Source organism: Mobula hypostoma, chromosome 1 (genome assembly GCF_963921235.1).
Source record: "Mobula hypostoma chromosome 1, sMobHyp1.1, whole genome shotgun sequence".
NCBI classification, from domain to species: Eukaryota; Metazoa; Chordata; class Chondrichthyes; order Myliobatiformes; family Myliobatidae; genus Mobula; species Mobula hypostoma.
The window spans coordinates 249,038,866-249,064,458 of NC_086097.1; the positions used below are offsets into that span (position 1 = coordinate 249,038,866).

Here is a 25,593-nt window from a genome sequence, read left to right on the forward strand (position 1 = left end):
CCTGCTCCTGTACTCGAATCCTCTCGCTATAAATGCCAGAATACCGTTCGCCTTTTTCACCGCCTGCTGTACCTGCATGCCCACTTTCAATGACTGGTGTATAATGACACCCAGGTCTCGTTGCACCTCCCCTTTTCCTAATCGGCCACCATTCAGATAATAATCTGTTTTCCTATTTTTGCCACCAAAGTGGATAACTTCACATTTATCCACATTAAATTGCATCTGCCATGAGTTTGCCCACTCACCCAACCTATCCAAGTCACCCTGCATCCTCTTAGCATCCTCCTCACTGCTAACACTGCCACCCAGCTTTGTGTCATCCGCAAACTTGGAGATGCTGCATTTAATTCCCTCATCCAAGTCATTAATATATATTGTAAACAACTGGGGTCCCAGCACTGAGCCTTGCGGTACCCCACTAGTCACCGCCTGCCATTCTGAAAAGGTCCCGTTTATTCCCACACTTTGCTTCCTGTCTGCTAACCAATTCTCCACCCACACCAATACCTTACCCCCAATACCATGTGCTTTAAGTTTGCACACTAATCTCCTATGTGGGACCTTGTCAAAAGCCTTTTGAAAATCCAAATATACCACATCCACTGGTTCTCCCCTATCCACTCTACTAGTTACATCCTCAAAAAATTCTATGAGATTCGTCAGACATGATTTTCCTTTCACAAATCCATGCTGACTTTGTCCGATCATTTCACCGCTTTCCAAATGTGCTGTTATCACATCCTTGATAACTGACTCCAGCAGTTTCCCCACCACCGACGTTAGGCTAACCGGCCTATAATTCCCCGGTTTCTCTCTCCCTCCTTTTTTAAAAAGTGGGGTTACATTAGCCACCCTTGGGGTTACATTAGCCACCCTATGAAGACAGGTGGAGGATATATTGATGATGAGGTTGTATAAGGCATTGGTGAGGCCGAATCTGGAGTATTGTGTTCAGTTTTGGTCACAAATTACAGGAAGGATATAAATACGGTTGAAAGAGTGCAGAGAAGGTTTACAAGGATGTTGCCGGGACTTGAGAAACTCAGTTACAGAGAAAGGTTGAATAGGTTAGGACTTTATTCCCTGGAGCGTAGAAGAATGAGGGGAGATTTGATAGAGGTATATAAAATTATGATGGGTATAGATAGAGTGAATGCAAGCAGGCTTTTTCCACTGAGGCAAGGGGAGAAAAAAACCAGAGGACATGGGTTAAGGGTGAGGGGTGGAAAGTTTAAAGGGAACATTAGCGGGGGCTTCTTCACACAGAGAGTGGTGGGAGTATGGAATGAGCTGCCAGACGAGGTGGTAAGTGCGGGTTCTTTTTTAACATTTAAGAATAAATTGGACAGATACATGGATGGGAGGTGTATGGAGGGATATGGTCCGTGTGCAGGTCAGTGGGACTAGGCAGAAAATGGTTCGGCACAGCCAAGAAGGGTCAAAAGGCCTGTTTCTGTGCTGTAGTTTTTCTATGGTTTCTATGGCAGGTAGTTTTGAAGAAGTAGAGAGGCTCCAGAAGTCCAGATTAGGAGAATGGGCGCAGAAATGGCAGATGGAATACAGTGTCAGGAAGTGTATGGTCATGCACTTTGTTAGAAGAAATGAAATGGTGGACTATTTTATAAATGGAGAGAAAATCCAAAAATCTAAGGTGCAAATGGGGCTTGAGAGTCCTTGTGCAGGATTCCCTGAAGTTTAATTTTCAGGTTGAGTTGTTGGTGAGAAAGGCAAATGCGATTTCAAAAGAACTGGAATATAAAAGCAAGGATTTAATATTGAGGCTTCATAGAGCACTGGTGAGGCCTCACTTGGAGTACTGTGAGCGGTTTTGGGCCCCTTAGAGGATGTGCTGACATCGGAGAGGGTTCAGAGAAGGTTCACGAAAATTATTCCAGAATTAAAAGGCTTGTCATATGAGGAGCATTTGTTGGCTCTGGAGGGGATGTTTCCTGCGATGGAAGAGTCTAAAACCAGAGGACACAACCTAAGAAAAGAGGGGCGTCCTTTTAGAATGAAAATGAGGAGGAATTTCTTTAGCCAGAGAGTGGTAAATCTGTGGAATTCATTGCCACAAGTAGTTGTAAAGGCCAAGTATTTATGTATATTTATGGCAGAGGTTGATAGATCCTTGACTGGTCGGGGCATGAAGAGGTACGGGGAGAAAGCAGGAGATTGGGGATGAGAAGGAAATGGATCAGACATGATGAAATGATGGAGCAGACCCAATGGGCCAAATGGCCTAATTCTGCTGCCAAGTCTTATGGTCTTAATTGACCACATGGGTGTACTTGGTGGTGCGGGCTCGTTAGGCCGGAAAGTCCTGTTACCATGCTGTATCTCTAAAAAAATAAACATTAAATAATAATGTTGATGAGACAGAAGAAGGCATTAATTTCTCTCTGACACCTGCAATTCTCTTTTTTTTGAGGGCTCTCCTGGTCTTCCTGGGTCACCTGGACAAGCTGGATTACCTGGACCCATGGTTTGTGTTTTTTTTATTGATTGTTTCTGCCGCTTTGACTTCAGTGAAGTTGGCTGTCGCTTACAGTAACTCCAGAACAGGGGATCCCGACCATGGGCCCCCACCATTAACCAAGTGGTCAGTGGACCCAGGTTAGGAACCCCTGTTCTGAAGTGAGGATGGTACCACAGCTCAGCCTGTGCCAAGAAAGGAAATTCATGGATGATCCCCTACACCAGTTGGAGTCATGGAACACTACAGCACATAAACAACCCCTTTGGCCCATCTAGTCCATGCCAGACTATTACTCTGCCTAGTCCTAGCAACCTGCACCTGAATCATTGCCCTCTATATCTCCCCCACCCATGTACTTATCCAAACTTCTCTTAAAAGTTGAAATCAGACCCGCATCCAACATTTCTACTGGCAGCTTGTTCCACACTCTCACCACCTTCTTAATGAAGAAGTTCCCCTTCAGGTTCTCCTTAAATATTTCACCTTTCACACTTAACCCATGACCCTCACCCAACCTCAGTGAAAAAAGCCTGCTCTCATAATCTTGTATCACTCCCCTCATTCTCCTGCGCCCCTGTGAGCAAAGCCCTAACCTGTTCAAACATGCCCTGTGACTCAGGTCCTCAAGTCCTGACAACATCCTTGTAAACTCTCTCTGCATCTAGACCTGTGGTCTGAAGCAAGAAGTGTGATTCCATGATGTTATTTTTGAGGGTGCCCATAGGAACCACTATTAAACGATGAAGGGACTTCAGATGCTGGAGTCATGTCTCACTGCTTCAGCAATGACCTTTGGTACACACTCAGTGGCCTATTTGTTAGCTACACCTGTATTGAAAGATGTAGCCACCGAGTGTATGTTCATGGTCTTCTGCTGGTGTAGCCCGTCCACTTCAATGTTCGATGTGCTGTATGTTCAGAGATGCTCTTCTGCACACCACCGTTGTAACGTGGGGTTATTTGAGTTACTGTCACCTTCCTGTCAGCTTGAACCAGTCTGGCCATTCTCCTCTGACCTCTCTCATTAACAAGGCGTTTTCACCCACAGATGTCATTACGTTTTATTTTTTTGGTTTTACACCATTCTCTATAAACCATAGAGACTGTTTCGCATGAAAATCCCAGGAGGTCAGCAGTTTCTGAGATACTCAAACCACCCTGTCTAACTCCAACAATCAAATTCAAACAACACACATCAAAGTTGCTGGTGAACGCAGCAGGCCAGGCAGCATCTCTAGGAAGAGGTACAGTCGATGTTTCGGGCCGAGACCCTTCGTCAGGACTAACTGAAGGAAGAGCTAGTAAGAGATTTGAAAGTGGGATGGGGAGGGGGAGATCCAAAATGATAGGAGAAGACAGGAGGGGGAGGGATGGAGCCAAGAGCTGGACAGGTGATTGGCAAAAGGGATATGAGAGGATCATGGGACAGGAGGCCCAGGGAGAAAGGAAAGGGGGGAGGGGAACCAGAGGATGGGCAAGGGGTATAGTCAGAGGGACAGAGGAGAGAAAGAAAAAGAACGTGTGTATATAAATAAATAACGGATGGGGTACGAGGGGGAGGTGCAAAGTCAAAGTCACAAATCCCATTTCTTCTCCATTCTGATGTTTGGTCTGAACAACAACTGAACCTCGTGACCATGTCTGCATGTTTCCATGCATTGAGTTGCAGCCACATGATTGGCTGATGAGATATTTGCATTAACGAGCAGGTGTAGAGGTGTACCTAATAAAGTGAACACGAGTCAACGAGTTCAACTGCATTTTTATTTTGAGAATTTTTTTTATATCAAGGCAATCTAACTGTCTCGCAGGGAGATAAACCAGTGAATCAAAAGTTTTGGCTATGTCCCAAATGTGGATCCCAAGTTATAATGGAACGTAGAACAGTACAGCACAGGAAAGGCCCTTCAACCCACAATGTTGAGCCGAACCAATTAAATTAGTAATTAAAATGCTAACCTAATGAATTTCTTTACCTATATCCTTCCATTTTTCTTACATTCATGTGTCTATCAAATGTCTCTTAATAGCCCGTAATGTGTCTGCCTCTACCCTTCCCCCAGGCAGCGCATTCCAGACACCCACCACTCCCTGTGTAAAAAAAACTTGCCCCTCACATCTCCTTTGAAATTACCCCCTTTCACCTTAAATGCATGCCCTCTGGTATTAGACATTACAGCCGTGGGAAAAAGATATTGTCTGTCTGCTCTATCTAATAATCTGCCTCATAATCTTATAAACCTCTAATGAAGTAACACAATCCTAAATCTGCAATGATTTTAATAGTCAAAACAAACTCCCAACTCTGTCGTTCATGGAGATGAGTCAACAGAAGAAATCCACGCAGTTGAAAAGGAAATGTTGAATTAAATGCCTTTATTGTCTGTATATGTCTCTCACAAGCTGAAACAAAACAGCTCTTTGGCTCTGCAACACCACTGGGATTTATTAAAGGGAAGCTTCAGATATCCGATTCTCAAAAGAAATCTTTGCTTATTTTTGGAAATCAGGGTGGAAAGTTTAGTAAGATGACGACGCTGCAGATTAGAGATTAGTGTAATTACTTTACAGTGCTTACAGTCATCAGTCGGGGTTCAACCCCCGCTGTTATGCTTCCCGTGACTGCGTGGGCTTCCTCCGAGTGCCCCGGTTTCCTCCCACATTCCAAAGACGTATAGGTTGGGGCTTGTGAGTTGGGACATGCTTTTCCTGCTGCAGTCAAGGTCAGAAATTAATTATGTTCCACTTGTAACATAGTTGAGCAGACGGCTCTGATATAGAGAGCTCAGTAAAGACAAAAAATGCCAGAGGTTCTTGGGATCTCGGGCTCCACATCCATAGATGCCTCAAAGTTGTCACACAAGTTGATAGGGTTGTTAATAAGTTGTATGGTGTCATTTTTCCCTCGCCCCTCCTCTCTTCTATTATTCCCCACTCTAGCCTCTTTTATCTTCTCCTCACCTGCCTATCACCTTCCCCTCCTCCTTCTCTTCCTCCTATGGTCAACTCTCCTCTCCTATCGGATTCCTTCTTCTCCAGGCCTTTACCTTTTCCACCCACCTGGCTTCACCTCTCACCTTCCAGCTACCCTTCTCCCCCCCCCCTTTTTTATTCTGGCATCTTCTCCCTTCCTTCTCAGTCCTGGAGAAGGGTCTCAGCCCAAAACACCATTGATGCTGCCAGGCCTGCTGAGTTCCTCCAGCATTTTGTATATGTTGCTCTGGATTTCCAGCATTTGCAGAATTTCTCATGTTTATGATTGGAATATTGTGTTCAGATCTGGTCACCTCATATCAGAAGAATGTAGAAGTTTAGAGAGGGTGCAGAGGAGATTTACCAGGGTGCTGCCTGGATTTGAGGGTATGTCTAACGAGGATCGGTTGAGCGAGTTAGGACTTTTCTCTTTGGAGCAAAAGAGGATGAGAAGTGACATGACAGAGGTGTACAAGATGATAAGAGGCACAGATCGAATGGGTATCCAGAGACTTTTTTTTCCAGGTCAAAAATGGCTAATACGAGAGCATAATTTTAAGGTGATTGGAGAAAAGTATAGAGGGATGTCAGAGAGTGGTGGGTGCATGGAACGCCCTGTCAGGGGTGGTGGCAGAGGCTGATACATTAGGGGCATTTAGGAAATTCTTAGATAGGGAAATGGATGATAGAAAATAGAATCTAAAATAAAGGCAGAAAATCATGCCTTACTCAGTGAGCAGTAATTGCAGAGACCATTTATAGACCCTCAAAGTCATAGAGTCATAGAAAAGTACAGCACAGAACTAGGCCCTTCAGCCCATCTAGTCTGTGCCAATCCATTTAAACTTCCTACCCCCAGTGACCTGCACTGGGACCTCAGCCTTCCGTACCCCTGCCATCCATGTACCTATCCAAATTTCTCTTAAACGTTGAAATCAGGCTTGCGTACTTGTGTTGACAGCTCGTTCCATACTCTCACCACCCTCTGAGGAAGGAACTTTCCTCTCATGTTCCCCTTAAACTTCTCACTTTCACCCTTAACCCATGACCTCTAGTTGTAGTCCCACCCAAACTCAGTGGAAAAAAACTACTTGCATTTACCCATCTATACCCCTCATAATTTTGTATATTTCTATCAAATCTCCCCTCAATCTTCTATATTCCAAGGAATAATGTCCTAACTTATTCAATCTTGCCTTATAATTCTGGTCCTCCAGTTCCGGCAACATCCTTGTAAATTTCCTTTGCACTCTTTCGAACTCATTTACATCTTTCTTGTAGGTAGATGACCAAAACTGCCCACAATACTCCAAATTACGCCTCAGCAACGTCCCTTCAACATATTATCCCATCACCTGTCCGCAATACTTTGACTTATGAAGGCCAAAGTGCCGAAAGTTTTATTTACAACGTTATCTCCCTGTGACGCCACATTCATTGAATTATGGATCTGCGTTCCCAGATCCCTCTGTTCATCAAGAAATTTAAAATCTAAACATGTCTTACATTGCGGAGAAGATGGAAAGCCGGAGAGAATGGAGGAAACATCTGTGATAGGGTTGAGACCAAGAATTGACAGGCATAAAGTGGTGGTTGTGGCAGAATCACTATCAGATTTGTTACCACTGACATATGTCATGAAATTTGTTGTTTTACAGCAACAGTACAGAGCAATACATAAAATGTTACCGTAACTTGCAATAATAAATATTTTAGAAATAAATAAGAAGTGCAAAAAGAGAGCAAATTGAGGAAGTGTTCATGGGTTCATAGACCATTCAGGTATCTGATGACGGCAGAGGGGAAGAAACCATTGCTGAAACATTGCGTGTGTGTCTTCAGGCTCCTGTACCTCCTCGCTGACAGGTAGTAATGAGAAGAGGGCACGTCCTGGATGATGGATGCTGCTCACCTTCTTCAGGCATTGCCTTTTGATGTCGTCCTCAATGGTGGGGAGACTAGTGCCTATGATGGGGCTGGCTGAATTTACAGCTTTCTGCAGCTTTTTCCGATCCTGTGCAGTGATACCTCTATACCAAACACAACCAGTTTGAATGCCCTCCACAGTACATCTGTAGAAATAGGCCAGAGTTTTTTGGTGAATGCCAAATTTCCTCAAATTCATAATGAAATATAGCCACTGGGCATTTCTTCATAACCTCGTCAGTATGTTGGGCCCAAGACAAATCCTCAGAGATGTTGGCATTCAAGCAGCGGGGAGAGGATGGTCAAGACTGCTGATTGGCTGAGAGGAGATGCAAGTAGAAGTTTAGAAATTTAGAATAGTACAGCACAGTACAGGCCCTTTGGCCCACAATGTTGTGCTGACCCTCAAACCCTGCCTCCCATATAACCCCCCACCTTAAATTCCTCCATATAACCTGTCTAGTAGTCTCTTAAACTTCACTAGTGTATCTGCCTCCACCACTGACTCAGGCAGTGCATTCCATGCACCAACCACTCTCTGAGTTAAAAACCTTCCTCTAATATCCCCCTTGAACTTCACACCCCTTACCTTAAAGCCATGTCCTCTTGTATTGAGCAGTGGTGCCCTGGGGAAGAGGAGCTGGCTATCCACTCTATCTATTCCTCTTATTATCTTGTACACCTCTATCATGTCTCCTCTCGTCCTCCTTCTCTGCAAAGAGTAAAGCTCTAGCTCCCTTAATCTCTGATCATAATGCATACTTTCTAAACCAGGCAGCATCCTGGTAAATCTCCTCTGTACCCTTTCCAATGCTTCCACATCCTGTAGAAGGATATAATGTAAGCAGAGCAGAGAGAAAACAAAGGAATTGGGAGACAAATGCTGGAAATGAAGAATAACCCCCTGGTAAGGAAGACAAGACAAATGCTGAATGACAAAGGGAGATTGCAGACACAAGAGACTCCAGATACTAGAATCTGCAACAGCACACAAAATGCTGAAGGAACTCAAGAGGGTAAACCCTCGCAAGGTGACAGGCCCTGATGAAGTACCTGGTAAGGCTCTGGAAACTTGTGCCAACTAACTGGAGAGGTGTTCAAAGACATTTTCAATCTCTCACTGCTATCGTCGGAGATCAACCATGATGGAATGGCAGAGCAAATTGAATGGGTTGAATGGCCTAATTCTGCTCCTATGTTTTATGGTCTCATGGTCTAAGTTCCCACCTGCTTCAAAAGGACAGCAATCTAACAGTACCCAAGAAGAACAGAGTGAACTGCCTTAATGACTATCATCCTGTAGCACTCACATCTGTGGTGATTAAATGCTTTAGAAGGTTGGTTGTGGCTAGAATCAACTCCTGTCTCACCTCAGCATTTAACACAATCATTCCTACAGTTCCAGTTGAAAAGCTAAATTGAACCTGGGCCCCTGTACCTCCCTCTACAACTGGATCCTTGACTTCCTAGCTGGAGGACTATCATCTGTGTGGGTTAGAAATAACATCTCCATCTCTCTGGTGATCAACACTGGTGCACTTCAGGGATGTGGGCCGAGTGCACTGCCCCACCCTCTCTGCACCCATCACTGTGTGGCTAGGCATGGCTCAAATTACATCTACAAATTTGCTGACGGTACAACCGTTGTTGGCAGAGTTTCAGCTGGTGAGAAGGGGGCGTACAGGAGTGAGATATGTCAGTTGGTTGAGTGGTGCCATAGCAATAATCTTGAACTCAACGTCAGAAAGACGGAAGAACTGATTGTGGAGTTCAGGAAGGGTAAGACGAGAGAGAACACGTCAGTCCTCAGAGAGGGATCAGCAGTGGAAAGAGTGAGCAATTTCATGTTTCTAGGTGTCAGTATCTGTGAGGGTCTAACCTGGACTCGACATACCGATGCAGCTATAAAGAAGGCAAGACTGCGGCTGTATTTCATTAGGAGTTTGAGAGGATTTGGATGTCTCCAAAAACACTCGCGAGCTTCTACAGATATACTGTGGAGAGCATTCTTACTGGTTGCATCACAGTCTGGTAACTGGGGGAGGGAGTGGTACTGCACAGGACTGAAATAAGCTGCAGAGAGTTGTAAACTTAGTCAGCTCCATCATCAGCACTAGCCTTCATAGCCCTTCATAGTGTCAAGGAGCAATGTCTCAGAAAGGCGTCGTCCATCATTAAGGACCCCCATCACCCAGGCCATGCCTTGTTCTCATTGCTACCTTCGATCTATACTACCCTCAACTGCAGGGCGTTGCAGAGAGTGGTGCGGACCGCCCAGCACATCTGTGGATGTGAACTGTCCTGTATTCAGGATATTTACAGCTGTAGGTGTGTAAAAAGGGCCTGGAGGGTCATCAGGGACTCCAGCCACCCCAACCACAAACTGTTCCAGCTGCTACCTTCTGGCAAATGGTACCATAGCATTAAGGCCACGGTCAGCAGGCTCTGGGACAGCTTCCTTCACCAGGCCATTAGATTGATCAGTACACACTGATCTGATTGCATATCTGACTGTACATATATGTATACAAGACAATTCTGTATCCAATCTTAGTGCTTGGGCAATATCATCCCACATTTCCCTTCCTTATTGCTTGTACATTAAGACAGAGACACAACATAAAGATTTTTACTGCCTTGGATGCAAGGAATGAAATAAATACAAATATTATACCATCAGGAAGGAGGTACAGAAGCCTGAAGACACACACTCAGCGATTTAGGAACAGCTTCTTCCCCTCTGCCATCCAATTCCTGAATGGACATTGAAGCTTTGAACACTACGTTACTACGGTTTTTTATTTCCATTTTGGACTGCTTATTTAATGTAACCATTTAATACAGTATATACTTACTGCAATTCAGAGTTTTTTTCTCTACTATTACGTATCAGAATGTACTGCTGCCACAAAGACAGCAGATTTCATGACACATGCTGGTGATATTAAACCTGGTTCTGATTCTGATCTATCCCCACATGGTGTTTCGTAGGCCGGGGTCGACCGTGGATGTTGATTCCCAGCTGTCTACATGTTGTGCAACTCAGTACACATGCCAGGACAGTACGTTGGAGAGCGAGCTGTTGCCCATGTAGTGAGCACCCCCTCTCCACGCAGCTGATGAGCCCAAAGGAACAGCAGAGACCGATACAGTTTGGCACCTGCGGCATCGCAGGAGTTGCCAGTCAGCGATAAACTCAACGTAGGACTGCCTTAGGGACTCCAACTCCACACTTACCCTTGGGGTTTTCTCCCAAAGCCTCCCCCGTGAGTGGGAATGGTGGCAAGGCAGCAGAGGTTTGAGGTCAGGAGCTTTCCTTCCCCTAACTGAGCTGCCAACCACGACTGACAAGCACAATCTGCCCGAAGCGACTGGTTTTAAGTCACTAGTAACTGGCCTTTGCCCCTCCTCCTGTCAGTAGAAATGGTTCCGCCGAGCTTAGTAGCTAAGCCACACATGAAGGCCAGGAGCTGGACTTGGTTGTCAGAGGCTGGTTGAAATGCACGCCATTGGGAGCGTTTAATAGATTGTGGCAGCTTATCCCCACTACCAGCACCGGATGTAAGGAACCCCCTCATCCCTTTACACCAGGCATTCTCAGCCTGAGGTCCACAGACCCCTCTGTTAATGGTAAGGCTCGTTGGCATAAAACAGGTTGGGAACCCCTGCCTTCTGCCAGTCATCAATCAGAGGATTCACGCCATGGTGCCTGTCACCTTAGTGTAAAAATATATAAATTCTGATCCAAGAGAAAGGAGAGTGACATGAAGAGCAATCAGTTCACAACCAGAAAATCACTTGGAACCAACGCTCTGAGTGATTTGGACATTTAATACAAACAGACTCTGGTTCATTGACAAATACAGTTCAACATACTGAACGGATTTTCCCCTTGCGTTGCAAGTTGTGTTTGGTGGCAGCGATGTCGCTGGCTGCTGTCACCCTTGGGACCTTGCCATTTAAATGATTAAAATCTAACTCTGAAGGACACATGCTGCCACTATCAGGTCCCATGAGACCTGCTGACTAATTTGCCTTTATGTTGATCCTGACAGCCAACCCCCAAACCCAACTAATTTAGGCCAGGACTTATTAAAGTGGTTGCCTGGTTACACCACGCTGGTTACTACCCCTCAACCACCCAGCTCTTGAATAAAAGGGGATAACTACACTCACTTGCCCCATCATTGAACTGTACGTGCAGCCAATGATCTCACTTTAAGGACTCTTTATCTCATCATCTCTTGTTCTCATTATTTATTGCTATTTATTTATATTTGCATTTGCACAGTTTGTTGTTTTCTGCACTCTGGTTGATCTTTCATTGATCCTGTTTACAGTTACTATTCTATAGATTTGCTGAGTATGCCTGCAGGAAAATGAATCTCAGGGTTGTATACAATGACATTTATGTACTCTGATTATAAAATTGACTTTGATCTTTGAATATCGTGTTCAGTTCTGATTGCCCCATAATAGGAAGAAAGTGGAAGCTTTAGAGAGGGTGCAGAGGAGACTTATCAGAATAATGCCTGGATTAGAGAGCATGTGTTATGGGGATAGGTTGAGTGAAATTGAGTAAGCTTGGGCTTTTCTCTTTGGAGGAAAGGATTATGAGCGGTGACTGAGATGAACAAGATGATAAGAGGCATAGATCGAATGAAGTGGCCAATACGAGGGGGCATAATTCAGGTGATTGGATGAAGGTACAGGGGATATCAAAGGTATTGTTTTGACACTGAGAGCAGTGGTTACATGGAACGCCTGCCAGGGATGGGGGTAAAGGCAGATATAGGGACAGTTAGGAAAATCTTAGATAGTCACATGGATGATAAAAAAATGGAGAGTTATGAGAGGGAATCCATAGGAGAGGTAGCTTTCAGAATCGGCGTATGTAGTGAAATATGTTGGCAGCAGTACCTTGCAATACACACATATATATATGTAATTAAATTAAATAAGTAGTGCAAAAGCATAGTGAGGTAGTGTACATGGGTTCCATGTCCATTCAGAAATCAGACGGCAGAGGGGAAGAAGCTGTTCCTGAATCTTTGAGTGTGTGTCTTCAGGCTCCTGTACCTCCTCCCTGATGGTAGCAATGAGAAGAGGGCATGTCCTGGGTGATGAGGGCCCTTAATGAAGGATGCCTCCTTTTTGAGGCATCACTCCTTGAAGATACCCTGGATACTGGGGAGGCTTGTGCCCGTGATGGAGCTGACTGAGTTCACAACTCTCTGCAGCTTATTTCCATCCTGTGCAGTGCCACCTCAGACCAGGTGGTGATGCAGCCAGTTAGAAAACTGTCCGTGGCACATCTGTAGAAATTTATGAGTGCCTTTGGTGACACACCATATCTCCTCAAACTCAGCGATACGACCGTCAATTCAGTAAAGTGTGAAGTGATTCACTTTGGAAGGTCAAACCTGAAGGCAGAGTAAAGGGTTAATGGCAGGATTCTCAACAGGATGGAGGGACAGATCCATAGATCCCTCAAAGTTGCAGTGCAGGTCGATAGGGTTGTTAAGAAGGTGGACGGTGTGCTGGCCTCCATTAGTTGGGAGATTGAGTTCAAGAGCCATAAGGTAATGTTGCAGCTCCATAAAACTCTATAGTTATACCAGACTTGGAGTAGTGTGGAGTATTGCTCTAGTTGCCTCATTATAAGAAGTATGTAGATGCTTTAGAGGGTGTGCAGAGGAGATTTACCAGGATGCTCCCTGTATTAGAGAGCATGTCTTATGAGCAGAGGTTGAGCGAGCCAGGACTTTTCTCTTTGGACGAGAAATGATTGATAGAAGTGAACAAGATGGTAAGAGGTACAGTTAGAGTAGATAGCCAGAGACTTTTTCTTGGGTATATATAGCTAATATGAGGGGCCAGAACTGTGTGTTTGGGAGAAAGTATAGAGGGGATGTCAGAAATGGGTTTTTCACACAGAGCGGTCGTGTGTGGCAGGCCCTGCCAGAGATCCTGGTAGAGGCAGATACAGTGGGGACGTTTAAGGTTCTGTTTGACACGTGGATGAAAAATGGAGGGTTATGTAGGAAGGAAGGGTTAGATTGATGTCTAGAGTAGATTAGTGGTTTGGCGCAACCTTGAGGGCCAAAGGGCCTGTACCGTGCTGTGATTGTTGTTGACCGCTCCTTCCTCTCGCCTTTTCTTTTAATTAGTAGAGGCCGTCTGTGCTGGGGTGCCTCAACCAGTAGATAACTAGAGTCCCCTGCTCATCTTCAGCTGTGTACGTGAGACCGTGGAAAACTCACCTGCTTTGTGCTGTTCTTTCCTCAGGGACCGAAAGGTGCGAAAGGTGACCAAGGAACAAAGGTAAGTCTCCGTTATCTTTGTCAACATTACAGGCCAACTACTGGGGAAGAGGGGGAAGGACTTACATTCACACGGCACCATTCATGACCTCAATGTATCCCAAATCCCACCACTCCACTAAAACTCTTCCTCAATAAGCAAGATTGGCCATTAGACCGTGGCATGTGATGTTGCAGCGGCAATGGCGATCAAGATCGTTTCATGGGCACTTATTGAAGCACAATGTTAGAAATTGATTAGCTGTGTGTTCATATTAGACAAAAACTTTGAAAAGTCGTGGTGTCGGGGCCGGGGGTCGAAGGATGGGCCAGAGTTCACCTCACGGCTCTGCGCAGTTTGCTCATCTCTGCATTGAACTGAGGTTGTGGCCTGTAACTAACAGGCTCCTGGACCGGCTGCAGCGATGAACAGTTTTCGTTGCTGCGGACTCACTTTCGTGAATATTATATGTCATTGGTTTACTTTTTATTGTTCGCATGATTCATTCTTCTTTTCACACATTGGGTGTTGACAATGTGTTCTATTGGGTTTCTTTCTTTTGTGGCTGCCTGTAAGGAGATGAATTTCAAGGTTATACTTTGATAATAAATGTATATTGAACTTTGTTCATGCACTTTGGTAGAAAGAATAAAGGCGTAGACTATTATCTGAACAGGGTGAAAAGTCAGAAGTCGAAGGTCTTATGGTCTCATTCTCCTACACTCCAGGAAATAAAGTCCAACATTTTCAACTTTTTCTTCAAATCTCAGCAACAGCCTTGTAAATTTCCTCTACACTCTTTCAATCTTATTGATATCTTTCCTGTAAGGAAGTGACCAGAACTGCAGAGAACGAAGAAGGAAGAACACTACCTCACTGTACAGGCCCTTTGTGCCAACTTTTTAACCCTTTTTTAACTCTAAGATCAATCAAACCCTTCCCCCCTACATAATTCTCAATTTTTCCGTCATCCTCTCAAATGTCCCTAATGTATCTGCCTCTACCACCACTCCCTGGCAAGGCATTCCATGCACCCACCACTTGCTGTGTAAAGATCTTCACACTTCACTCATTTCACACAGTTAATAGCATTATCTTGGGATGGCGAGGTTTATTAGCCAGCAGTTCCATAATGCATTTCACAAACCAATACTACTTTATGTAATGGCACAGGGTGAACGTGGCCGAGACGGCGTCAGTATACCAGGACCGCCTGGCCCTCCAGGAGCCATTATGACGCTGCACGAGGTGAGTGAAACAACCTTTCGCCGAAGTCTTGTCTGATGGTTCCTTACTCTGGATGAACCAACTCTCCCAATGTGATTCCATATTTCAGTTGCTGGGGAACAACACTGAGGAAGTTCTAAAGATGAATGGAATCCAGCTACCACCTCGACCTTCTGTGAGTATTCATCCCTAAGCTAATGGTGCACTTCGACTTCAAACCCTTCTGAGTTTAATTAAAGGCATCCGTTAGTCTTGCGAGACCATGGATCTGCACCTGGAAAGTCTTCACTCTCCAGGGAACAGGCCTGGGCAAGGTTGTGTGGAAGACCAGCAGTTGCCCATGCTGCAAGTCTCCCCTCTCCATGACACCGATGTTGCCCAAGGGAAGGGCATTAGGACCCATACAGCTTGGCACCAGTGTCGTCGCAGAGCAGTGTGTGATTAAGTGCCTTGCTCAAGGACACAACACACTGCCTCAGCTGGGGCTCGAACTCATGACCTTCAGGTCGCTAGTCCAATGCCTTGGCCACGTGCCCACTGAGTTTAATAGTGGGAACAAAATCCTGCATTTAGCAATGGACCTATGGCAGGTCTTCAAACCCATTTTAATACCATAAGAATGATCTATTTAGAGCTATGAGATACACTTCAGCAACACACACAAAATGCTGGAGGAACTCAGCAGGCCAGGCAGCATCTATGAGAAAAGAGTAAACAGTCGGCATATCGGGCCGAGACCCTTCATCAGCGGACTGGAGAAAAAAGATGAGGAGTTGGAGGAAGAAGGTGGGGGGAGGAGAGGAAGGTGGTAGGTGATAGGTGAAACCAGGAGAGGGGGAAGGGTGAATTAAAGAGCTGGGAAGTCAATTGGTGAAAAATATAAAGGGTTGGAGAAGGGGGAGTCTGATAAGAGAGGACAGAAGGCCACAGAAGAAAGGAAAGGAGGAGGAAATAATGTGCAAGAAGGATATAGGAATAGGGAATGGTGAAGGGGAGAGGGGTGCAATTACTGGAAGTTTGAGAAATCGATGTTGATGCCATGAATATTGATTTCTCGAACCTCCAGAAGCAAGAACATCAATTTCTCAAACTTCTGGTAATCAGTCCCCTTTCACCATTCCCCATTCCCATTTCCCTCTCTCATTTTATCTCCTTACCTGCCCATCACCTCCCTCTGGTTCTCCTCCCCCTTCCCTTTCTTCCATGGCCTTCCGTCAGATTCTTAGGCAGCCTAGCTATGTATTTGTGCCTAATACTTTTGCACAATACTTTATATAAATGAGGGAAGCAGATAATAGGAAGCAGTGTTGTATGTAATGACATGTATGTACTCTGATAATAAATTTTACTTTGAATTTTGAACTTTTAATTATTTAATCTGTATCAAAAGTATGCAAGACAAGCTTTTCACTCTATCTCAGTAGGTGATAATAATAAATGGCTTCCAATTCCAAACACACAAGCCAGTCTTCATCTTCATTCCTCATGATATCTTCAAGATCTTCAAAACTGTTTAATGTCATTTCCAGTACACAAGTGTAGAGGATAAACTCATTGTTACTCCAGATCCGATGCAGCACAAAAAAACACAATAAGATAAAGAACACAATAATATAAAAACACAATAAATATAAATACATAAGAATGCTTATATACATAGATTGATTATTTGTTCATAAAGTGATGCTAAGCTCAGGAGTGTCTGTACATTAGGCGACCGGGAGGAAATGATAAAGTTGTGGTGTTTGGGAGTGTGGTGGGGTGGGTTAGTGTGTGGAGGTGTGTGGAGTGGAGGGTGGGGGTGTGGAGGGGTGGGTTAGTGTGTGGAGTGGAGGGTGGAGGTGTTGATCAGCCTTACTGCTTGGGAAAAGTAACTGTTTTCGAGTCTGGTGGTCCTGGTGTGGATGCTACGTAGCCTCCTTCCTGATAGGAGTGGGACACGGCGCTAGCCAGGCCTCAGAGAACATTTCAGGAGTGCGGTGCTATGTGTTTTACTGGAGCGGGGCTGCACGAGGACATACCCGATCAAAACTTTTCCATGGACGGCTTCCAGACCGTTCGGGCTGACCAGAATTGCACTGAGAGCGGTAAGCGTAAAGGAGTTGGGGGCTTACTGTTCTGGTTAACAACGGATGGTGCAATCTGGGTCATATTATGATCGAGGAACGTGTTTGTAGACCGGATATTGAACTTTTTGCTGTTGGACCCTGGCCGTATTCCACCGAGATACAACAGTGGGCGTCACGGGAGGTTGTTCCTGCCTGTGGCCATCGAACTTTGCAGCTCCTCCCGTGGAGGGTCAGACACCCTGAGCCAATAGGCTGGTCCTGGACTTATTTCCATCTGGCATAGTTTGCATTTTGTTGTTTGATAGTTTGTGGTTTTTGTATTGCTATATTTATGCTCTATTCTTGGTTGGGCGGCTGTAACGAAACCCAATTTCCCTTGGGATCAATAAAGTATATCTATCTATCTATCTATCTACAAGCAGTCCATGAGCAGGGTGAGTGGGATCCTTCATGATATTACTGGCCCTTTTCTGGCATCTTTCTGGATATATATCCTTGATGGATGGTAGGCGGGTGCCAGTGATGCATTGAACAGTTTTGACTACCCATTGCCTTCCATGGTGCAGTTCCTGTACCGTGCAGTGATGCAGCTTGTTCAGATGCTCTCTACTGCACATCTGTAGAATTACGTGAGTATGGATGTGTATGACAAAGAAACCATAATCAACTGTGTTACCAAATGACAATAACCTTGGACAGTTTAGGGATAGCCAGCATGGCTTTGTGCTTGGCCGGTCGTGTCTAAACTATCTTATAGAGTTTTTTGAGGAAGATACCAGGAACCCTGATGAAGACAAGGCAGTGGATGTTGTCTACATGGACTTTTGCAAAGCCTTTGACAAGGTCTTGCATGGAAGTGGGATCTGGACCAGCTGGGAAAATGGGCTGAAAAATGGCAGATAGAATTTAATGCAGATAAGTGCAAGGTGTTGCATTTTGGTAAGACCAACCAGGGTAGGTCTTACACAGTGAATGGTAGGGCACTGAGGAGTGTGGTAGAGCAAAAGGACCTGGGGATACAGGTCCGTAATTCATTGAAAGTAGCATCACAGGCAGATAGGATTGTAAGGAAAGCTTTTGGCACATTGGTCTTCATAAGTCAATGTACTGAGTACAGAAGTTGGGGTGTTATGTTGAAGTTTTATAAGACATTGGTGAGGCCTAATTTGGAGTATTGTGTGTGGCTTTGGTCATCTGCCTACAGGAAAAATGTAAACAAGGTTGAAAGAGTACAAAAAAAAATTACAAGGATGTTCTGTGTTCTTTGAGAGATTGAATAGGCTGAGACTTCAGAAAGTTGAACTAACTGATTAATTAATGGACAGTAGGGATTGGAGGGCCATGATCCTGGTGCAGATCGATGGGAGTTTAAATGGTTCAGCACTGTCTAGATGGGCTGAAGAGTCTGTTTCTGTGCTGTACTTTCTTTAACTCTATGACTCTAAGCTGTTCAGACCATTCAATAGTCTTGCTGTGGTGGGGTAGAAGCTGCCTTTGAGTGCTTTCAGGCTTTTGTATCTTCGGCCCGATGGGAAAGGGGAGAAGGGAGAATGTCTGGGATGGGTAGGGTCTTTGATTTTGCTGGCTGTTTTTTTCCTGCACTTTGGGTGCTTGACGATCTTTTTTTTAATGTGTTCTATTAGGTTTCTTTGTTTTGTGGCTGCCTTTAAGAAGACAAATATCTTCTTTTTCAATATTTTTATTGATTTCTTACATGAAAGAATACAGAGTACAGTAAGATATATATCGATTACAATACATTGGAATCACAAATATAGGTTCATTACCCCATATCCATATACATTAAATTAAAACATAATATTGAAAAGATATACTTTGTTATACAAAAAATATCTAAACCCATTACCAGAAAGAAAACAGCTGTTGGGTTAAAAAAAAAAGAAAAAGCCTTATCATATAATAAAACATATTGTTACCCAATATCTGTGCTTAATAGCAAATCAAAGACTTTGAAAATAATTCAAAAAAGGTCCCCACAATGTTAAAAAATCTTGTCTAGGTTCAGAAATTGAACAACGAATCTTCTCTAAATTTAAACATGACATAACAAGAGTATGAGTAGGTGGAGAGGCATCCTCCACTTAAGCAACAATGCCCTCCTGGCTATAAGGGAAATAAAGGCCAATCTATGCAAATCATGTGACTCCAAAATAATATGATTTCCTCCAACAATACCAAATAAGGCAGTCAAAGGATTAGGTTTAAAATTTACTTTAAAAAGCACTGTAAAAGTTTAGAACACTTCCTTCCAATATTTTTCAAGACTCAGACAAGTCCAAAACATATGGATTAGTGAAGCGTCTCCATTGTTACATCATTCACAATAGTGAGATATATCTGAATAAAAACAAGACAGCCTATCTTTAGTCATATGGGACCTATGAACCATTTTAAATTGTAGAAGGGAATGACGGGCACATAACGATGAGGTATTAACCAATTTAAAAATTTCATTCCAAGTATCCTCAGAAATTGGAATCTATTTCCAATTTCTGAGGAGACAAATATCGAGGTTGGATATCGCATACAGTGGCATTATGTGCTGTCTTGTATGACGTGAGCCATGATTGCTTTTGGCAAATATTTCTACAGAAGTGGTTTTCCATTGTCTTCTTCTGGGCAGTGTCTACAAGATGGGTGACCCCAGCCATTATCAACATCTTCAGAGATTGTCTGCCCGGCGTCAGTGGTCACATAACCAAGACTTGTGATCTGCACCGGCTGCTCATACGACCATCCACCACCTGCTCCCGTGGCTTCACGTGACCCTGGCTGGGAGAGTCTAAGCAGGTGCTACACCTTGCCTAAGGGCGACCTGCAGGCTAGCAGAGGGAAGGAGTATCTTAAACCTCCTTCGGTAGAGATGTATCTCCACCCTGTCATCAAGTAGTATTGAATTCAATTGACTTTTTTACTTCCATCCTTCAAATATGAGGAGTAAAAATCTTTACGTTACGTCTCCATTCAAATGTGCAATGTGCAATCATAATAATTTATAATATCATGTACAACAGGATAGTCAATATAACATAGAAATACAGTAGCGTCAGCATGAATTAATCAGTCTGATGGCCTGGTGGAAAAGTTGTCCCAGAGCTTGTTGGTCCTGGCTTTTATGCTGTGGTATCATTTCCCGGATGGTAGCAGCTGGAACAGTTTGTGGTTGGGGTGACTCGGGTCCCCAGTGATCCTCTGGGCCCCTTTTACACACCTGTCTTTGTAAATGTCCTGAACAGTGGGAAGTTCACATCTACAGATGCACTGGGCTGTCCGCACCACTCTCTGCAGAGTCCTGCGATTGAGGGAAGTACAGTTCCCATACCAGGCAGTGATGCAGCCAGTCAGGATGCTCTCAATTGTGCCCTGTTGAAAGTTCTTAGAATTTGGGGGGGGCCATACCAAACTTCTTCAATTGTCTGAGGTGAAAGAGACGCTGTTGTGCCTTTTTCACCACACAGCTGGTATGTACAGACCACACCTCGGTGATGTTTATGCCGAGGAACTTAAAGCTGTTCACCCTCTCAACCCCAGATCCATTGATGTCTAGCCTGTCTCCATTCCTCCTGTGCATACATTGATAATAAATGTACTTTGAACTGTACTGAGGTATTGAGATGTATAGATAGAGGCTATGGAGGGAAGGCTGGTTTCCGTGATGTGCTAAGCTCTGTCCATAACTCTCCTCAGTCATGGGTAGAGGAGCTGCCGTTCCCAGAGGTGATGCACCCAGATAGGATGCCTTCTCTGGTGCATCAATAAAAACTGGTGAGGGTCAACGGGACATGGAGAAATTTCTTTAGCCTCCTGAGGAAGCAGAGGTGTTGCTGAGCTCCCCTGGCCATAGCATCTACATGGTTCACTCCTAGGAACTTGAACTAGAAACTTGATCTTGGAGGAGGTTATTGAAGCCGTGTTTGTGTGTCTATGTGAACAATAGTTTGATGTTTTTGAGTGCTTTCTTTAACTGGGAGGATGTGAACCGTATGAAGCCTTAGCTCAGTCCCCATGTCCAGTGCAGACCCTGGACCACCAGATCCCTGGAGCAGGTGTGTAACCTGCAGAACTTGTACTTTGACCCCAATAGCGTCTTATGCCTTCAGTGAAGTTAACAGGGTGGTGGGGCAGAAATACATCTCTACCAAAGAACATGTAGGGCGCTCCTCCCCTCTGCTAGTCTGCAGGTCACCCTTGGGCAAAGTGTAACACCTGCTTGGCACACCACCGCCCCCCCAAATCTGGGTCACGTGAAGCTATGGGAGCAGGTGGTGGATGGTCGTATGAGCAGCTGGTGCATATCACAGGTCCTGGTTATGCGATCACTGACACCAGGCAGACGATCTCAGAAGAGTGTCGATAATGGCTGGGGTCACCTGCCTTGTTAAGACACTGCCCAGAAAGAAAACCACTTCGGTAGACAAATTTGTCGAGAACAATCATGGTCATGGAAAGTCCAAGTTCGCCCATGACATATGACACAGCACATAACAAAGGAACAATGTAAAGAGAATCCCACACGGGATGTTTGCTTGTACAAGGAGGGGTGACTGGATCCATTCATATCTTGCACCATGGTAACACTCAGTGATGGTTGTGGTTTGAAAACTCTGAACAGCTGCATCATGTGATTCCCAGGAGGTATTAACAAAGTCGGATTGCATAGCCTTGAGCCAGATGACTAATGTTTACTTTAGAGTCCAATTCTGTACAAATCAATTTCTCGCTCTATGATGTACCTTCTTTAAGAACATAATGTTTTTATAGACTTAATCCCTTGGTTAAAACTTGTCTAGTCCTATCTATTGTTGATCGTTAATGCAAGACATCATATTTTACTGTATGTTTCAATGTACATGTGACACATTAAACCTAATCTAATCTCATGTGACAAATTAAACCTAATCTAATCTCACAATATGAGGGGTGATTGATAGGTTCGTGGCCTAAGGTAGAAGGAGATGAGTTATTAACTTCAAACTTTCTGCATAATCACTCAAAGAGTTGAACTGTACGTGCATGTAACGAGAGCTGTATAACTCATCTCCTTCTACCTTAGGCCACCAACTTATCAATCACCCCTCGTAAACATATTCTCTAGTTTGCGGTTACTAAAGACTGTGGCAATTTTTCTTTCTGTTATGAGAACCAGTCAAAGGTAACTGAAAAGAGTGTTTTTAAATATTAGCAACACACATAAAAGTTACTGGTGAACGCAGCAGGCCAGGCAGCATCTCTAGGAAGAGGTGCAGTCGACGTTTCGGGCCGAGACCCTTCGTCAGGACTAACTGAAGGAAGAGTGAGTAAGGGATTTGAAAGCTGGAGGGGGAGGGGGAGATCCAACATGATAGGAGAAGACAGGAGGGGGAGGGATGGAGCCAAGAGCTGGACAGGTGATTGGTAAAAGGGATATGAGAGGATCATGGGACAGGAGGTCCGGGAAGAAAGACAAGGGGGGGGGGACCCAGAGGATGGGCAAGGGGCATATTCAGAGGGACAGAGGGAGAAAAAGGAGAGTGAGAGAAAGAATGTGTGTATAAAAATAAGTAACAAATGGGGTACGAGGGGGAGGTGGGGCATTAGCGGAAGTTAGAGAAGTCGATGTTCATGCCATCAGGTTGGAGGCTACCCAGACGGAATATAAACATAGAAACATAGAAACATAGAAAATAGGTGCAGGAGTAGGCCATTCGGCCCTTCGAGCCTGCACCGCCATTTATTATGATCATGGCTGATCATCCAACTCAGAACCCAGCCTTCCCTCCATACCCCCTGACCCCTGTAGCCACAAGGGCCATATCTAACTTCCTCTTAAACACAGCCAATGAACCGGCCTCAACAGTTTGCTGTGGCAGAGAATTCCACAGATTCACCACTCTCTGTGTGAAGAAGTTTTTCCTAATCTCGGTCCTAAAAGGCTTCCCCTCTATCCTCAAACTGTGACCCCTCGTTCTGGACCTCCCCAACATCGGGAACAATCTTCCCGCATCTAGCCTGTCTAATCCCTTTAGGATCTTATACGTTTCAATCAGATCCCCCCTCAATCTTCTAAATTCCAACGAGTACAAGCCCAGTTCATCCAGTCTTTCTTCATATGAAAGACCTGCCATCCCAGGAATCAATCTGGTGAACCTTCTTTGTACTCCCTCTATGGCAAAGATGTCTTTCCTCAGATTAGGGGACCAAAACTGCACACAATACTCCAGGTGTGGTCTCACCAAGGCCTTGTACAACTGCAGTAGTACCTCCCTGCTCCTGTACTCGAATCCTCTCGCTATAAATGCCAGCATACCGTTCGCCTTTTTCACCGCCTGCTGTACCTGCATGCCCACTTTCAATGACTGGTGTATAATGACACCCAGGTCTCGTTGCACCTCCCCTTTTCCTAATCGGCCACCATTCAGATAATAATCTGTTTTCCTATTTTTGCCACCAAAGTGGATAACTTCACATTTATCCACATTAAATTGCATCTGCCATGAGTTTGCCCACTCACCCAACCTATCCAAGTCACCCTGCATCCTCTTAGCATCCTCCTCACTGCTAACACTGCCACCCAGCTTCGTGTCATCCGCAAACTTGGAGATGCTGCATTTAATTCCCTCATCCAAGTCATTAATATATATTGTAAACAACTGGGGTCCCAGCACTGAGCCTTGCGGTACCCCACTAGTCACCGCCTGGTGTTGTTCCTCCAACCTGAGTGTGGTTTCACCCTTACAGCAGAGGAGGCCGTGGATAGACATGTCAGAATGGGAATGGGATGTGGAATTAAAATGTGTGGCCACTGGGAGATCCTGCTTTCTCTGGCGGACAGAGCATAGATGTTCAGCAAAGCGGTCTCCCAGTCTGTGTCGGGTCTCACCAATATATAAAAGGCCACATCGGGAGCACCAGACGCAGTATATCACCCCAGTCGACTCACAGGTGAAGTGTTGCCTCACCTGGAAGGACTGTTTGGGGCCCTGAATGGTGGTAGGGGAGGAAGTGTAAGGGCATGTGTAGCACTTGTTCCGCTTACACGGATAAGTGCCAGGAGGGAGATCAGTGTGGAGGGATGGGGGCGACGAATGGACAAGGGAGTTGCATAGGGAGCGATCCCTATGGAAAGCAGAGAGAGAGGGGAAGGGAAAGATGTGCTTAGTGGTGGGATCCCGTTGGAGGTGGCGGAAGTTACGGAGAATAATATGTTGGACCCAGAGGCTGGTGGGGTGGTAGGTGAGGACCAGGGGAACAAGTGCTACACATGCCCTTACACTTCCTCTCTTACCACCATTCAGGGCCCCAAACAGTCCTTCCAGGTGAGGCAACACTTCACCTGTGAGTCGGCTGGGGTGATATACTGCGTCCGGTGCTCCCGATGTGGCCTTTTATATATTGGCGTGACCCGACGCAGACTAGGAGACCACTTTGCTGAACATCTACGCTCTGTCCACCAGAGAAAGCAGGATCTCCCAGTGGCCACACATTTTAATTCTACATCCCATTCCCATTCTGACATGTCTATCCACGGCCTCCTCTGCTGTAAAGATGAAGCCACACTCAGGTTGGAGGAACAACACCTTATATTCCATCTGGGTAGCCTCCAACCTGATGGCATGAACATCGACTTCTCTAACTTCCACTAATGCCCCACCTCCCCCTCGTACCCCATCTGTTACTTATTTTTATACACACATTCTTTCTCTCACTCTCCTTTTTCTCCCTCTGTCCCTCTGAATATGCCCCTTGCCCATCCTCTGGGTCCCCCCCCCTTGTCTTTCTTCCCGGACCTCCTGTCCCATGATCCTCTCGTATCCCTTTTGCCTATCACCTGTCCAGCTCTTGGCTCTATCACTCCCCCTCCGGTCTTCTCCTATCATTTTGGATCTCCCCCTCCTCCTCCAACTTTCAAATCCCTTACTCACGTTTCCTTCAGTTAGTCCTGACGAAGGGTCTCGGCCTGAAACGTCGACTGTACCTCTTCCTAGAGATGCTGCCTGGCCTGCTGCGTTCACCAGCAACTTTGATGTGTGTTGCTTGAATTTCCAGCATCTGCAGAATTCCTGTTGTTTTTGTTTTTAAATATTAGCTTTGTTCATGACATGTGCAATGAAACAATGAAACGTACAGTGAAATCTGTTGCTTTGGACCAACGACCAATACAAAATGTAATGAGGCAGCCCACAAAATGTCGTCACACTTCCAGTGGCTATATAGCATGCCCGCAACTTGCTAACCCTCGCTAATCTGCAACCATCAGCGTTATGTGCCATATCATATGATGAGAAAGATCATGATGGTCCATTTGCCTTTAATCTAATCATTGCTGTTCTTCTTAGACTTCTCTCTTTCCAAGACCATGATTGTTCTTGGCAAACTTTTCCACAGAAGTAGTTTGCAATTGCCTTTTTCAGGGCAGTGTCTTTACAAGGTGGGTGGCCCCAACCATTATCAATACTCTTCAGAGATTGTCTGCCTGGTGTCAGTGGTCACATAACCAGGATTTGTGATAAGCACCAGCTGCTCATACGATCATTCACCACCTGCTTCCATGGCTTCACGTGACCCTGATCGGGGGGGTCTACACCTTGCCCAAGGGTGACCTGCAGGCTAGCAGAG

The 25,593-nt window shown here is 45.0% G+C and overlaps 1 protein-coding gene across 3 annotated transcripts in view; it reads left to right on the plus strand.

The window, feature by feature from the left end:
* The window catches only part of LOC134356188 (collagen alpha-1(XV) chain-like), a 342,799-nt gene that overhangs the window by 248,494 nt on the left and 68,712 nt on the right, over positions 1-25,593 (plus strand). For all 3 annotated transcript variants that reach the window (XM_063066926.1, XM_063066907.1, XM_063066918.1), the window contains 4 exons: positions 2,432-2,485; positions 13,667-13,702; positions 14,855-14,929; positions 15,018-15,083. In XM_063066926.1, coding sequence (XP_062922996.1) covers positions 2,432-2,485; positions 13,667-13,702; positions 14,855-14,929; positions 15,018-15,083 — 231 coding nt within the window. The remainder of the gene's footprint in view (positions 1-2,431; positions 2,486-13,666; positions 13,703-14,854; positions 14,930-15,017; positions 15,084-25,593) is intronic.